This window comes from Nicotiana sylvestris, chromosome 8 (genome assembly GCF_000393655.2).
Source record: "Nicotiana sylvestris chromosome 8, ASM39365v2, whole genome shotgun sequence".
NCBI lineage: Eukaryota > Viridiplantae > Streptophyta > Magnoliopsida > Solanales > Solanaceae > Nicotiana > Nicotiana sylvestris.
In genome coordinates, this window is record NC_091064.1 from 195,154,579 (window position 1) to 195,168,993 (window position 14,415).

Sequence of the window (14,415 nt, forward strand, 5' to 3'; positions counted from 1 at the left end):
AGTCCCAAATTTTACTGCGGACCATACGAGACCGTCGGATCATGGGTCCGGGTCCGTTTACTAAGAATGTTGACCAAAGTCAACTTTATTCAATTTTAAAAGCAAATTTCCTTATTTCACTTAGTTTTCACATAAAAGCTTTCCAAAAATGCGTCCAGACTACGCACGCAAATTGAGGTAAGACAAAAAGAGGTTTTTAAGGCCTCGAAACACAGAATCAACTTGAAAAAGGGTCATCACAGACATGCTCCTTTGTTTTGCCTTTTCTATGTCGCTTCTTTGTTCTTCTTTCTTAAGGTGTTTTGCCTTCTTGTGTTTTAAATTACGTTTATGCATAATTTTTGATAAATTTAATATTTAATTAATTGAGGGTATTTAGTAAACTTTTCAATTATAGTATAGAACGATACAATCAAACCAAACAACAAAAAATTATTTAACAATAACAAACAATACAAACTATCTAAACATTATATTCATAAAACGATACGATACAATACATTATAAAACGACGGGGAACAATGATCCAAATAGAGTGTTAAGGGGAATTACTACTATAAGTTATGCTTATTTCAATGAAAATTTACTAGAATTTATTTTAGTATCACCAAAAGTTTATAGAAATACCCTTTTGCTTCTTGAACCTTGAAAATAGAGTTATTACTAGTAGTGAGCGTTTACCTCAAAAGTAAACCTCCCCACATGAATCTGAATTATATGTGTCCCAAATCAGATATCAAGATACGGAACATCAAGTGAAAAATTAAAACATAAAAAAAGTAATTTTATTTTGCCATCAATGTAGGGGTGGCAATTTGAGCCCAAACCCGCCCAGAGATTAATGGGTTGGGTTACAAAAATTTTAGCTCATGCGTAAATTTGGGCTAAGCCCAAGTTAACCCATTATATTTTATAGCACATTCTGACCCATTAAGCAACCCAAATACAACTCATGAAACTCACCCAAAACAAAAAGTATCTCAACCCAACTTATATAGAAATTTATTTAGTTTCCCCAATTTTACTTTTTTTTTTTTTGTATTTTAAATTTTATGTCCTTTTGTTTTTCTGCACTATCCACCCACTCCCCCTCTGTCCCCCCTCCCCGCAAAACCCTCCTCCCCTCAAAAAGAATTTTTTTACTTTTTTTTTTTTTGTATTTTCAGTTTTCTATTACCAACCCCCACCCCCTCAAAAAAACTTTTTTTTGTATTTTTAATTTTCTGTTTTTTTCTGCCCCTCCCCCTGAAAATTTTTTTTGTTTACCTTTTTTTTTCAATTTTCTATTTTTTTCTGCCCCCAACCCTGCAAAACCTCCTCCCGTCAAATTTTTTTTTTTTGTATTTTAATTTTCTATTTTCTATTTTTTTTGTTTTTCTGCATCACCCACTCGCCCCGCCCCACCCCACACCCACCCCCAAAATTTTTTTCGACTTATACATTTTAAGGAAGAAGGTTTTTTTTATGCAAAATGAGCATGATTCTAAAATATGGGTCAAATTGGGTAGGTTGGGTTATAACCCATTATTTAACCCATCGTGACCTAGCCCATCTTAGTCCAAGTACACTTTGGGCTGGGTTGAACAATGACTTATTTATTGACCTAACCCATCTTAACACGCTCAAATTCAGCCCAACCCACTCATTTGCCACCTGTGCATCAACTTTGCCTATATGGCACCAATTTCAAATCATTATTGTACCGTGAATTAATAACCTAACAAATTACGTTGCCAGCGCGCACTTTCCATTTTGCAAAATGACAATGAAGTGGTATTTTCTCTAATAATAATGGCTTTTCAGCAAACGAAATAAGTTTATTTTCACCTTATAAAAAATCAGAAATATTACTGACAAGCCACAATATCAACATCTTTGTCGCGGCTCAGCTCTCCGGCGAAAAACAAAGTTGAATCTTGGCCAATCAAACGCCGCCGGCGATCGACTGATCGGTGTCCCCCAGTCGATCGTTTTCTGGTAAATACCGTAAAGTTACATTTCTCATTAATTTTAGTACAATTAATTTGTTCTATATATTTTCAGAATCTTTGTGATCGCTAATTGTATTTGAATCTTTAAGGGCACTCTTTAGAACAGGACTAGAAGTTTAGTGTTGAAATTGAGGATTTGCTCTAACCTATTTATCTGCCAAAGTTTAAGGCTTTTTTAAAAATTGGTTTTATACTTTTTCTTAAATTTTATTAACCGAGCTGAAGTGGTAGAAGCTGTCCCCTTATATCACTGTGATAAAAAAAAACTAAATTAAAGTAATATATATTAAAGGTTTACTAAGCATCAATGCAGAAATGTAAGATTAATGGAGAATTGAAGTGATTGAACATAAAAGTTGTGTCCTCATGCTAGTTGATTAAAGTCTAATAAAGGTTGGAATCTTTTTGCGGTTCTTAGAATATAAGAACAGGAACAAGATCATTTATCTCTTTTTTTTGGATGTCGAAGTAGGATGATGAGATCCTAAATGTACAACTGACGTTTTTGCATTTGTATGTAAATGAAGTGTCTCTAACTCCGAGCATATCCTAGAAGTTAGCTCAATATGAAGAGACGCCACCAATTGTAGATCTAACAATCTGTGTAACTTAGCAAATGTATTCCTAGTCAAGTTTCTCGCTGTCTCTCACTAAAGTCTGGGGGGAAAACACAAGTTTAAGGATAATTAGAAGGTTATATGATTAAACAGACACCGATACGGCGATATCCAATAAAGACATATAAGTACCTGAAAAAATCACAAATTTAAAAATGCAAACCAAAAGTTTTTGCCTTTTCTTTTATACTTTGGATGTTGTCTCTTTTGCTTAATGAAGTTTTTGAAAAGGAAAAAAAAAAAAAGAACAGAAATTGCCACTTTGATCCTAATCAAAGAATGTAAAAGAGAACAGATAGGGGACGGGGGCATGGGTATAGCTTCAGTGGCTCTGAGGCTTGTTTTATTCTTTCAAACCTATTTATCTGCCAAAGTTTAGGATTGCTCTAACCTATTTATCTGCCAAAAAAAAGAGGATTTGCTCTAACCTATTTATCTGCCAAAGTTTAAGGCTTTTTTAAAAATTGGTTTTATACTTTTTCTTAAATTTTATTAACCGAGCTGAAGTGGTAGAAGCTGTCCCCTTATATCACTGTGATAAAAAAAAAAACTAAATTAAAGTAATATATATTAAAGGTTTACTAAGCATCAATGCAGAAATGTAAGATTAATGGAGAATTGAAGTGATTGAACATAAAAGTTGTGTCCTCATGCTAGTTGATTAAAGTCTAATAAAGGTTGGAATCTTTTTGCGGTTCTTAGAATATAAGAACAGGAACAAGATCATTTATCTCTTTTTTTTGGATGTCGAAGTAGGATGATGAGATCCTAAATGTACAACTGACGTTTTTGCATTTGTATGTAAATGAAGTGTCTCTAACTCCGAGCATATCCTAGAAGTTAGCTCAATATGAAGAGACGCCACCAATTGTAGATCTAACAATCTGTGTAACTTAGCAAATGTATTCCTAGTCAAGTTTCTCGCTGTCTCTCACTAAAGTCTGGGGGGAAAACACAAGTTTAAGGATAATTAGAAGGTTATATGATTAAACAGACACCGATACGGCGATATCCAATAAAGACATATAAGTACCTGAAAAAATCACAAATTTAAAAATGCAAACCAAAAGTTTTTGCCTTTTCTTTTATACTTTGGATGTTGTCTCTTTTGCTTAATGAAGTTTTTGAAAAGGAAAAAAAAAAAAAGAACAGAAATTGCCACTTTGATCCTAATCAAAGAATGTAAAAGAGAACAGATAGGGGACGGGGGCATGGGTATAGCTTCAGTGGCTCTGAGGCTTGTTTTATTCTTTCAAACCTATTTATCTGCCAAAGTTTAGGATTGCTCTAACCTATTTATCTGCCAAAAAAAAGAGGATTTGCTCTAACCTATTTATCTGCCAAAGTTTAAGGCTTTTTTAAAAATTGGTTTTATACTTTTTCTTAAATTTTATTAACCGAGCTGAAGTGGTAGAAGCTGTCCCCTTATATCACTGTGATAAAAAAAAAAACTAAATTAAAGTAATATATATTAAAGGTTTACTAAGCATCAATGCAGAAATGTAAGATTAATGGAGAATTGAAGTGATTGAACATAAAAGTTGTGTCCTCATGCTAGTTGATTAAAGTCTAATAAAGGTTGGAATCTTTTTGCGGTTCTTAGAATATAAGAACAGGAACAAGATCATTTATCTCTTTTTTTTTGGATGTCGAAGTAGGATGATGAGATCCTAAATGTACAACTGACGTTTTTGCATTTGTATGTAAATGAAGTGTCTCTAACTCCGAGCATATCCTAGAAGTTAGCTCAATATGAAGAGACGCCACCAATTGTAGATCTAACAATCTGTGTAACTTAGCAAATGTATTCCTAGTCAAGTTTCTCGCTGTCTCTCACTAAAGTCTGGGGGGAAAACACAAGTTTAAGGATAATTAGAAGGTTATATGATTAAACAGACACCGATACGGCGATATCCAATAAAGACATATAAGTACCTGAAAAAATCACAAATTTAAAAATGCAAACCAAAAGTTTTTGCCTTTTCTTTTATACTTTGGATGTTGTCTCTTTTGCTTAATGAAGTTTTTGAAAAGGAAAAAAAAAAAAGAACAGAAATTGCCACTTTGATCCTAATCAAAGAATGTAAAAGAGAACAGATAGGGGACGGGGGCATGGGTATAGCTTCAGTGGCTCTGAGGCTTGTTTAATTCTTTCAAATGCTCTTTTCTCTTGCTTTATTGGAGATGGACATAGGGGCTACTTCTTGGAGCATGGAAGGGTAGCTCTGAAGTAAAACGTATCTAGTGGAGGATCATCCTGTAAATAGCAAAGGCATATGTAGAAACTCTGGAGTGCAAGTTCTCTTTTCCAGAGTAAACGCTATCTTTTTTGGATGTATTTATTGGCATAAATTTGTGTTTCAATCCTTTATGGAGTAATACTTCCTAGTTCATGGCCTAATGAAGCAACTGGTGTGGAGTAAAGAGAGTGTATCTTAGGGAACAGAGGACTGTGGTCATCAATAACAATTCTGGCCAAAAGGGTATATATCTTCCCATTGCCCCACATGAAAGAAAGATGTGTTGGATGTATAATGTCGTGGGATAAACGTTTAGTTTGCTTAATTGTTTTTTTTGGGTTGTTTCCGATATTTTTAAATTGCTCAAACTATTTATCACCTGCATCATATGATCTGAAAATCCTAATTTTGAAACTGTGCTGAAAATCTGTATTGCAGCCATTCTCTTGTATGAGGTGGGCAAGATAATGACAGACATGCCACGTTATCTCAGAGAATGCTTGCACACAGGGAAGCTAGCTTGTTTGGCAATGTTAGTATCTGGAGGCATTGTATTGCAAATACTGGTCTGCCCCATTGTCCTTTGATATCCTATGGTTTATAGGATCTCTTTTCTCTCTTGTTGTAGTCATTGTCCTGATCTGGCTTTCCTTGTATTGTGTTGCAGGCATGTGCTTTGTACAATAACTGGTGGCCAATGTTGACAGGTGTTTTGAAATCATATATCTCGGATTAAACTAGATCATCCATTGCTCTTACTCCCAGTCATCCGCTTGTGCAAATTTAAACTAGATCATCCATTTACTCTTACTCCCTGTCATCCCCTTGTGCAAATTTAGAAACTCTGCTTTTAGGATGGGCAAATAAAAATGATTCAACTGTCTCTGAAGGAAGTCTCCTGTCTGTTAAGTTGGGGTGTGTAGGTTAGATATTACATAATTTTTTGCTTAGCTTTGAGATCTTGAACATTAGAAAGACATAACATGTGAAATCTGTTGTTTTTAAATATCTGAGACTTAAAAATGTTCTGTAAACTATCATGGATCCTGACTATTGTTGGTTTTTGTGCTGTAGTTATAATGTATGTCATTCTACCAATGCCTTTGATGTTCTTTGCTGGTTCAGATACTTCCAGTCTGTACTCTGAATCTGGAAGCGGGTGAGGCTTGTTCTTTTATGCACATCATGCGATAATTAGTAAATCTTAAATAAAAGCACTTCTTCTCAAGGACCAGACCTCATATTTGCTTTTAAATGACTCTATTAACAGTTGGCTAAATGCAACTAAGTTCTTGACTGGAGCGTCCACCGTTGGCAGCATTGCAATTCCGATTATCTTAAAGCATGCTGGTGTAATCGGTTGGGGAGCCATGGCGTTGGAGCTCTCATCCTTTTTCGTGTTTATACTGTCCATCTTGTGTTATCTTGGGATGAATGAAGAGGACGGATATAGCATGCTTTGAAATTGGTCTAATGCTTCCTGCTGTATTTGCGTGCAACAGAATATGGAACCTCAACTTCCCATTCTTGTCAACATGGTCATTGTCTGAGTCTCTTGTTATGTTTTGTAGATAGAAATATTGTTGTCTGTATATTATTGGTTGTGATAAGTCAACAAATACCGCGCGAGCTTCAATTGATGTTTTATACTTCTTGCAGGATAAATTCTTTATTTGATTGAAATTTCGGTTGTGTAATCGGAAATTGAAGTGGAAGAAAGAAAAAAGTGTTCCATTTGTGAGAAGAATGAATTTCTATTCATGACTGAAGAAACTCATTGATGTTTTAATCCAATGAAAATAGTTGATAAATCATCATAATCATTCTTGGATCAAATGGCCCTTAAGATGCAACCTTTTTGTTATTGAATCGTTTGGAGGTTGCTAATTTTAGTGGAGAATGCAGAGAAATTAGTGAACAAATAATTGCAGCAAGAAACTGAGGTTTCAAATCAATATCAGTATTTGGAGACTTGAACCTTATGAAACTGTCAGATGCATGCAACATGAGAGTTTTTCCTCCCCCCCCCCCCCACCTCTTCGCATAATGAAATTGAGAATTTTTATTTGGTCAGTCAAAGGGGAAAAAGAAATTAAAATCTTTTACCTTTATAGGAAGTGTGTCATGGTTGATGAAGAATATTAGCTTAAAAATGTTGCCAGTTTTGGTATTCCCTTCATTCCACTCTAAAATTTTCTCTATTGGGGCGGTAAAAGGAGTAAAAAAAGTAGAAAACGTATACCTTATTTCTTTCAGAGTGGAATAGTGTAGTGAGAATTTAACACTATACATCAATTTGCAAGACATTCACTAGCTCTACAGCTCAATTCTCATTCCAAGTTAATGACGCGAATTGTAAAATCTGCATATTAACCAACCAATTGTTCTTGATCTACTTAATAATTTTCAACTTCTCGTTTAAAGGTAATTCATCTTTATTCAGCGCAAGTGTTCGTTGTCAAAATCACCAAAAGATTGTAGGTTCCTTCTTCTTCTTTTTTCCCACATTCAAACTGATAGGTTTAATTATTAAATCCAATGTAAAGTTTTCACCGGAAAAGAAAAAGGAAAAAGAACGAAAATAAAGGCATACTAATCTAAATTAGTTCACTATTCAAAGATTCTCCAATTTTAAGAGATTTCTGATTAAAAGTGGTAAAGAACATATTAAATATACCACAAAGTCATAGATCCAACTATCCCAGTACAATTATTAATGTCAATAAAACACAATTTAATCACAATTTAAAGGGGGTAAAAGAAAAAAGAAAAAAGCAAACCAGAAAGCAGCATCAACTCAAACACAGTGTTCTCAGCTCAGAAAAGATGAACGAAAATCAGCAATCACTTCTGCTCGAATCGGCCGCTCGTTTCCCTCCTCCCAAAGGTCCAATCTTTCTCTAATTGGGTTTCTCAATTTCACTTTTTTTTAGGAAAAAGCAATCAAGAATCACTAATTTGTCATAAAAATCAAACTTTTTTTTTGTATCCAAATGAAAAGAGGTTCTTTAGGATGGTAATTAATTGATTGTTGTTAATGTATGAACTTTATGAGTCTGAATAGAGCAAAAATAGAAAGTTTGGGATCAAGGTGTTAGTTGATTGATTTATATATAGCAAGCCTTAGCTAATATGGGATTGACGCGTATTTTGACTGTTGATTGATTTTCTTTTGAAATGTATGAACCCAAATGAGTCCAAGTAGATGCAGAGTGGATACAATTGGTTCACAAAAACCGACCCAACTAGTTTGGGATGAAAGTGTAGTTGATTGATTATTGCTTGATTTATATAGCAGGCGTTAATTAATTTGGGATTGATGCATAATTGATTGATTGGTGACTGATTTTCGTTGAAAAGTGTGAACCAAAATGAGTCCAAGTAGATGCAGACTGGATACAAATGATTCATAGAAACCGATTCAACTAGGTCAGGATCGTGATGCACTTGATTGGCTGTTGATTGATTTATTTGAAAATGTATGAACAGGGGTGAAGCTGTCTTATGGGACAGCTGGCTTCAGGGCAGATGCATCATTGCTCGAATCGACAGTATTCAGGGTGGGGATATTGGCGGCATTAAGGTCGCTGAAGACTGGATCTGTGATAGGTTTGATGATTACTGCATCACACAATAAAGTATCAGACAATGGAATCAAAGTGGCAGACCCAAGTGGTGGAATGTTGACTCAGGATTGGGAGCCTTTTTCTGATGCCATTGCTAATGCCCCTGATCCCCATTCCCTCCTTCAGGTTTCAATCCTCTCGTTCTTTAAACACACATATACTATGTATGCAAATATATGTGAATATATATTTGTCTGTCAAATTTTCAAAAAAAAATGGAAAAGAAAAAGCTTTCATTTTTATAGTACTCTTGTGATCTTGTTCAAGTGGAAAGAATGCAGGTTAATTGGATAAATCTGGAAAATTTGAAGATTATCTATTTACAATACGGGCGTGAATGGAGCAGAATGAAAGCTACTAGTTTGCGACGGAGACATAACTGATTAAATGATTGATCTATCTTTAAAATACACTGATTATGAAAGAGTGCATTAATTCAAATATATCCTGGCATATCACAGCAATTACAATGCACGGCTGCTGCAACATAAGCCAATTAGAGGGTTTGATAAATATAATTATATTAGCTGAAGTACGGGAATAGAATAGATAAGGATGTTTTGGGTGAAATGCCTCTAGGAAGAGAAAGAAGGGGAAAAAGGGGCGGGGGTTATCGTCCTATATTGGAGAAGAAGATCAACACTAAGAATATAATGTGATTCTGGACTGTTGCTATTGATTAAGACTCCAATGAGTAGTTTTAGTATTACTGCATGAATGTGAATTAGTAGTTTTAGTATTACTGCATGAATGTGAATTACTGGTGTGCTTATAAAGTGTTTAGCTATGCTGATAAAGTAGTTTGACATTTACGAATGCTAATAAAGATTAGACATTATCTTCTCTGTTTTCCGCTTCTGCCTATAATCCTTTGCATCAAGTGATGGATTAGTGTTCCGTTAATTTGCTAAGTTCTGATTCATTACATCTTGTTCTGGGAACAGCTAATAACTGAATTTGTGAAGAAAGAAGAAATTGGCTTTGAAGGAAGACAGCCAGCAGCAGAGGTGTTATTAGGAAGAGACACAAGGCCTAGTGGAGAGGCTCTCCTTGAGGCTGCCAAACAAGTAGGTCTTTTGCATAGCTTCAATGGACATTGTTCACATTTCTTTAATCCAGTGTCTATCTGCTTCACTGCAGTTAAATTCAGGTGGAACTCGAGCTGCTATAGGCTCTGACCTTGTACACCATATTGCTTTACACTCCTCTGCTGATTATCTAGAATCCTTTTCATCTAATCCCATTGTCTAGTTAACCTTTAACATTAAAAAAATCCATTGTCTAGTTTAGGTTTAATAATTCTCCTCCCTTTTCTGTGTCTTTTGATGACCCTTATAACTCCTGTTGGCCTTCTGATTCATGCATGAATTTGCAGAATAGAAGCGCCAAAAGAACCTCCTAGTTAGATAGACCAGCATGATTTGCCTTCCAGTTGTACTTATTGGTAGTAAATAATTGTCTATTGAAGGGAATCACTTCAATCATTGGAGCAATTGGCACCGACATGGGAGTAGTTACAACACCACAACTGCATTGGATGGTTCGAGCAAGAAATGGAGGCCTGGAGGCATCTGAATCTAGTTATTTTCACCAGCTTTCAACCTCTTTCAGGTCACATTAAGTAGACAATTTCTTGAAGCCTTTAAATTTAGCTGAGATATGTTTTAATAGAAATGCTACTGACTTTTTTTAGGTGTTTGATGGATTTGAAGCCCGAGGGAATCAGCAAGAATGGCAATGATGCTACATTGCTGGTGGATGGGGCAGATGGTGTTGGTGGGGAAAAGCTTGAACAGTTTAAGAAGATGTTGGCTGGGTTGTGTATTGAAGTTCGTAACAGGGGAGATGGTATACTTAATGAAGGTGTTGGTGCTGACTATGTGCAAAAAGAGAAGGTTGCTCCCCGTAGCTTTGGTTCTGCCGATACTGGGCTAAGGTGAAACATCTTCTTGTCAATTCCTTAATCTAGAAAGGTTTTTGTTGAACATTGTCTACCCGTTTTGTATGGGTATCTAGTGAGGATAATACTGTGTAAATGTAACATGATATTCGCTAGATCTAATTTCATTTGGGTTAAAGTTCAGTAATACTGACTACGGAGCTACACCTAAATATAACCAGAAAGAGGAAATCCGATTTTATCCTATGTCATTTCTCTCACTGGTCATGATGATTTAGTTTAACTTGTTTTCAGTAATATGGATTTGTTAAAATCCTCTCTGTACCTGTTTTATTGCATTTCTCTCGTCTTTCTTGGCCTACTTAGGATGCTATATGCGTGTAGGAGTTACTAACCTGATAAGACCTCTTAGATCCGGCTTATGTGTGTTTCAGCATACAATTCGATGGAAAATTGATTGATGGTTTAAGAACGTATTTCTTGCATAAATTACTGTATCAATTGTTTCCAAGAGGCATAACTTTTAGGAAGATCTTCAATAAGAAGATTGTTCATCACATGCTCATATCTTGTTAGAGCAGATACAGGTTATGGTTAGCATCATCTTTTGATGTGGTAATCTTACTATCTTTCCAGTATTTGATCAAAATCGGCACTTTTCCATGGTGAAGAGAAGTGGTAATTAATTACTTCAATACACCTAGTGGTTCAGGTGTGCCAGTTTGGATGGGGATGCTGATCGGCTAGTCTATTTCTCAGTTCTATCGAATGAAAACAACAAGATTGAACTCGTTGATGGGGATAAGATATTGTCTTTGTTTGCGTTATTTATCAAGGAGCAACTAAGTATTTTGAACGAGGGTGAAGACAAGAAAGGAAATGACTCTTATCAAGCACGTCTAGGTGTTGTGCAGACAGCTTATGCGAATGGCGCATCAACTGATTACCTGAAAGAGATGGGTCTAGAAGTTGTGCTTACCCCAACAGGAGTCAAATACTTGCATGAAAAAGCTGCTGAATTTGATATTGGCATATATTTTGAGGCGAATGGGCATGGAACTATCTTGTTTTCAGAAGCTTTCCTATGCTGGCTGGAGACTAGTCACAAGACGCTTCTATCAACGTCAGAAGGTCTGACCCAACCTCCTCCACTGTTGCTGTTATGACCCTTGACCGTCTATTTTTTGCCATCTATTTTATCTATCTGTTACTTATTTTAGGTTCAGTGAAACAAAAAGCTGCTTCAAGACTTTTGGCTGTCAGTCAGTTGATTAATCAGGCTGTGGGAGATGCTTTAAGTGGACTGCTTCTAGTGGAGGTTATCCTGAAATACATGGGATGGTCCATACATAGATGGAATGAGCTTTATCATGATCTGCCTAGCAGACAACTAAAGGTCAGACTCTTCCACTTTTGAATTTGTTAACTTGCTCTGCATAGTTTGTTAGAAAAGATGCAAGTAATCACCTTTTGTCTTCAAATTCATCAATTACAGACGCTGTTTTAGTTCTGTTGATTTTCTGATTTCTGTGGCTCCTATTGCATAGACTTGGAAATTTATTATTGTTCTCTGAATTGACCTTAAAGAAACACTGGGATTCCAATGTTGATGAGACTTCTGTATCGGAAATTCCGTAGTGGAACACATTAATTTGTTTTTGGCTTCATATATAGTTTCTCTACACGAATGTCCATTGTGCATAATTCCGAAAGCGTGAGAACTGATGCGCCAAGAGTCAAGACACATGTGAATCTTTGACGTTAATTAGTAAACCTCCGAATCCACTCATTTTGTTGAAGCCTAATGGATGGCTTCAGCTCCATATGTCTCATTGTCTTGATACTACAATAACAACAACGCATCAGTCCTAAACAAGTTGGGGTAGGCTGTGAATCCTCAATGACCATGTTTCTACATTCAAGTCAGTGCCTCATCTCCGCACACTCGGGCTAAATTAAAAAATAAGGAGAGTTAACAAAGAAGGAGAAGAAAACTGAACTTATCAAAAGTGAAAATAAATATGTAGAAGAAACCAAAGAGAGAAATTCAGCTTATGCAGTAGCTCAAGTGCGTTACATCACATTCAGAACTAGATAAACCAATAGACACATGTTAAGGAAGCTCCGAGAAGCTACAACAACAACAACAACAACGGCCCAGTATTATCTCACAAGTGGGGTCTGGGGGAAGCTCCGAGAAGCTAGTGATGTCAAAACTACAAAATTTTCTCTTTTTCTTGTTTCTCGTCAATTTATAATCTTGTTCGGAAGGACATGCACTTTCACAATAAGTGGGTGATACAATAAGGAACCAAGTGCTGTCAAGTTCAAATTTCTAGTTTATTGCTCACACTAGTTGACCTTTTCCCAAGGGGAAAATCCACTTTAGTTTTGCAATCTGCTTTTTGTCTCTAATTTATGTCTCCATCATTTTGGAGTTGAATGTGACCCTGAACATTTCATTTTAAGGAAATTTCACTTTGAAGATAAGTGCTTCAATTCCAAGATCCTCCTTTTTTCAGGTAAAGGTTGTTGACCGAACTGCAGTTGTGACAGCAAATGCGGAGACTGTGACTGTTCAGCCTATTGGTATTCAAGAAGCTATGAATGCTGAAATAGGTAATTTCATCAACTTGATCAACATTTTAGACGGACAAATCTGTTCTATTTGGTGATCTTAGTAGATCATCTGATTTTGGTAGCTGAAATCACCAGTCAACTGAGTGTTCATGTTACAGCGTCCATAAAAAATGTAGAACTTCAATAGTCAGCCAAGAAAGTTAAATGAAATCATGGCTTATCTAGCTATTTACATTTCTAATGGCGCCCTGTAAGTCCATATATTGATAAATCACATTTATACAGTTCCTTATCCTGATCAAATATATCATTTTCTGCGAGTTTGTATCGTTGCATGCTCCATAATTAGATATTGAACCCGTATTTCTTGTTTTATCCAGCAAAATATCCCCGAGGAAGATGTTTCATTAGACCGTCTGGGACAGAGGATGTTATAAGAGTATATGCTGAAGCAACCACCCAGGATGCTGCAGACGCGCTAGCCTCTTCAGTGGCAAGACTTGTGGATCAGTATCTTGGTTTTGGCAGTTCTTGACTAACTCACTAACAAAGTAATTAGTCAAAAATTGAGGTTTTAACTACTTTTAGCAGATTGAATACTGAACGATGTGACAACAAATCATTGACTTCTTTCTTTTTTGGGTGTTAGGAGACGCGAACTTATATACTTGTTTGGCCATTTTGGATCATGCAATATGCCCCTCGACTCCTCTTTGTAGAATTGTTGGAAAAACTTTGGGAGACACTGAAGCTAATAATGTTGTACTTCAGCATATTTTATACTGCTTTTGATAGTAGAATTTGCATCTTCCATTTCTCTGACTTGCTTGCACAATCTGGACTGAGAAAAACCATTCTAGCTCAGGCGATAATATATATTAACAGTCATAAGTGGTAAAGGTGCATATGATAGATACTTGTCACGTGTTCATTCGTTTGGTATAAACACCCGGCATAGTTAAGTTCTTTCCCTTATAATACACCCAATTTTTATTTTGCAGTTGGATTATCGTTTTTTATTTCGTAACATCACCTACTTTTTCACTTGAGGATCTTTGTCTGGTGCATTGACAATCCTGTAGTAACAATTTTTATAGAAAGCCAGAGTAGGCTACCAAAAGCTGATTCCATGTAATGCAGAACTGTAGGGGTGTTCATGGTTCGGTTTGGATCGGGTTTTTCTTAAAAAAAACCAAACCAAGTAAGTCGATTTTTCAAATATTAGAACCAAACCAATTAAGTTGGTTTTTCCTCGATTCGGTTTATGTCGAGTTTTGTCGGTTTTTCAGTTTTTTCGATTATTTGTCGGTTTTTCCTTAAATATAAGACATACACTACCAAACACATATTCCGGCGATCACATTTTCAACGTAACACTATCAAATCAATTGCTCTTTGAGAAATCTATTATTTACCAAGATATATTGATGATAATTTAATCAAATAGTGATGAATAATTTA

The 14,415-nt window shown here is 35.7% G+C and overlaps 2 protein-coding genes across 3 annotated transcripts; both read left to right on the forward strand.

Moving 5' to 3' along the window:
- The first annotated feature begins 1,701 nt into the window (after window positions 1–1,701).
- On the forward strand, window positions 1,702–6,609 carry LOC104223134 (vacuolar protein sorting-associated protein 55 homolog). The gene is made up of 5 exons (XM_070153078.1): window positions 1,702–1,977; window positions 5,287–5,414; window positions 5,516–5,555; window positions 5,923–6,007; window positions 6,119–6,609. Exons 2-5 carry the CDS (start codon window positions 5,316–5,318, stop codon window positions 6,309–6,311), a joined length of 417 nt encoding a protein of 138 aa, XP_070009179.1. The 5' UTR covers window positions 1,702–1,977; window positions 5,287–5,315; the 3' UTR covers window positions 6,312–6,609.
- A 986-nt stretch (window positions 6,610–7,595) lies between these two features.
- On the forward strand, window positions 7,596–13,771 carry LOC104223132 (phosphoacetylglucosamine mutase). 2 transcript variants are annotated; one of them, XM_009774502.2, is made up of 10 exons: window positions 7,596–7,735; window positions 8,338–8,600; window positions 9,419–9,541; window positions 9,943–10,085; window positions 10,168–10,410; window positions 11,087–11,505; window positions 11,595–11,770; window positions 12,897–12,993; window positions 13,335–13,505; window positions 13,604–13,771. In XM_009774502.2, the coding sequence occupies exons 1-9, from the start codon at window positions 7,675–7,677 to the stop codon at window positions 13,487–13,489; spliced, it is 1,680 nt and encodes a 559-aa protein (XP_009772804.1). In that variant the 5' UTR covers window positions 7,596–7,674; the 3' UTR covers window positions 13,490–13,505; window positions 13,604–13,771. The 2 variants fall into 2 exon arrangements, with proteins under 2 accessions (XP_009772804.1, XP_009772803.1); XM_009774501.2 differs by having other exon boundaries at window positions 13,335–13,771.
- Window positions 13,772–14,415: the final 644 nt, after the last annotated feature.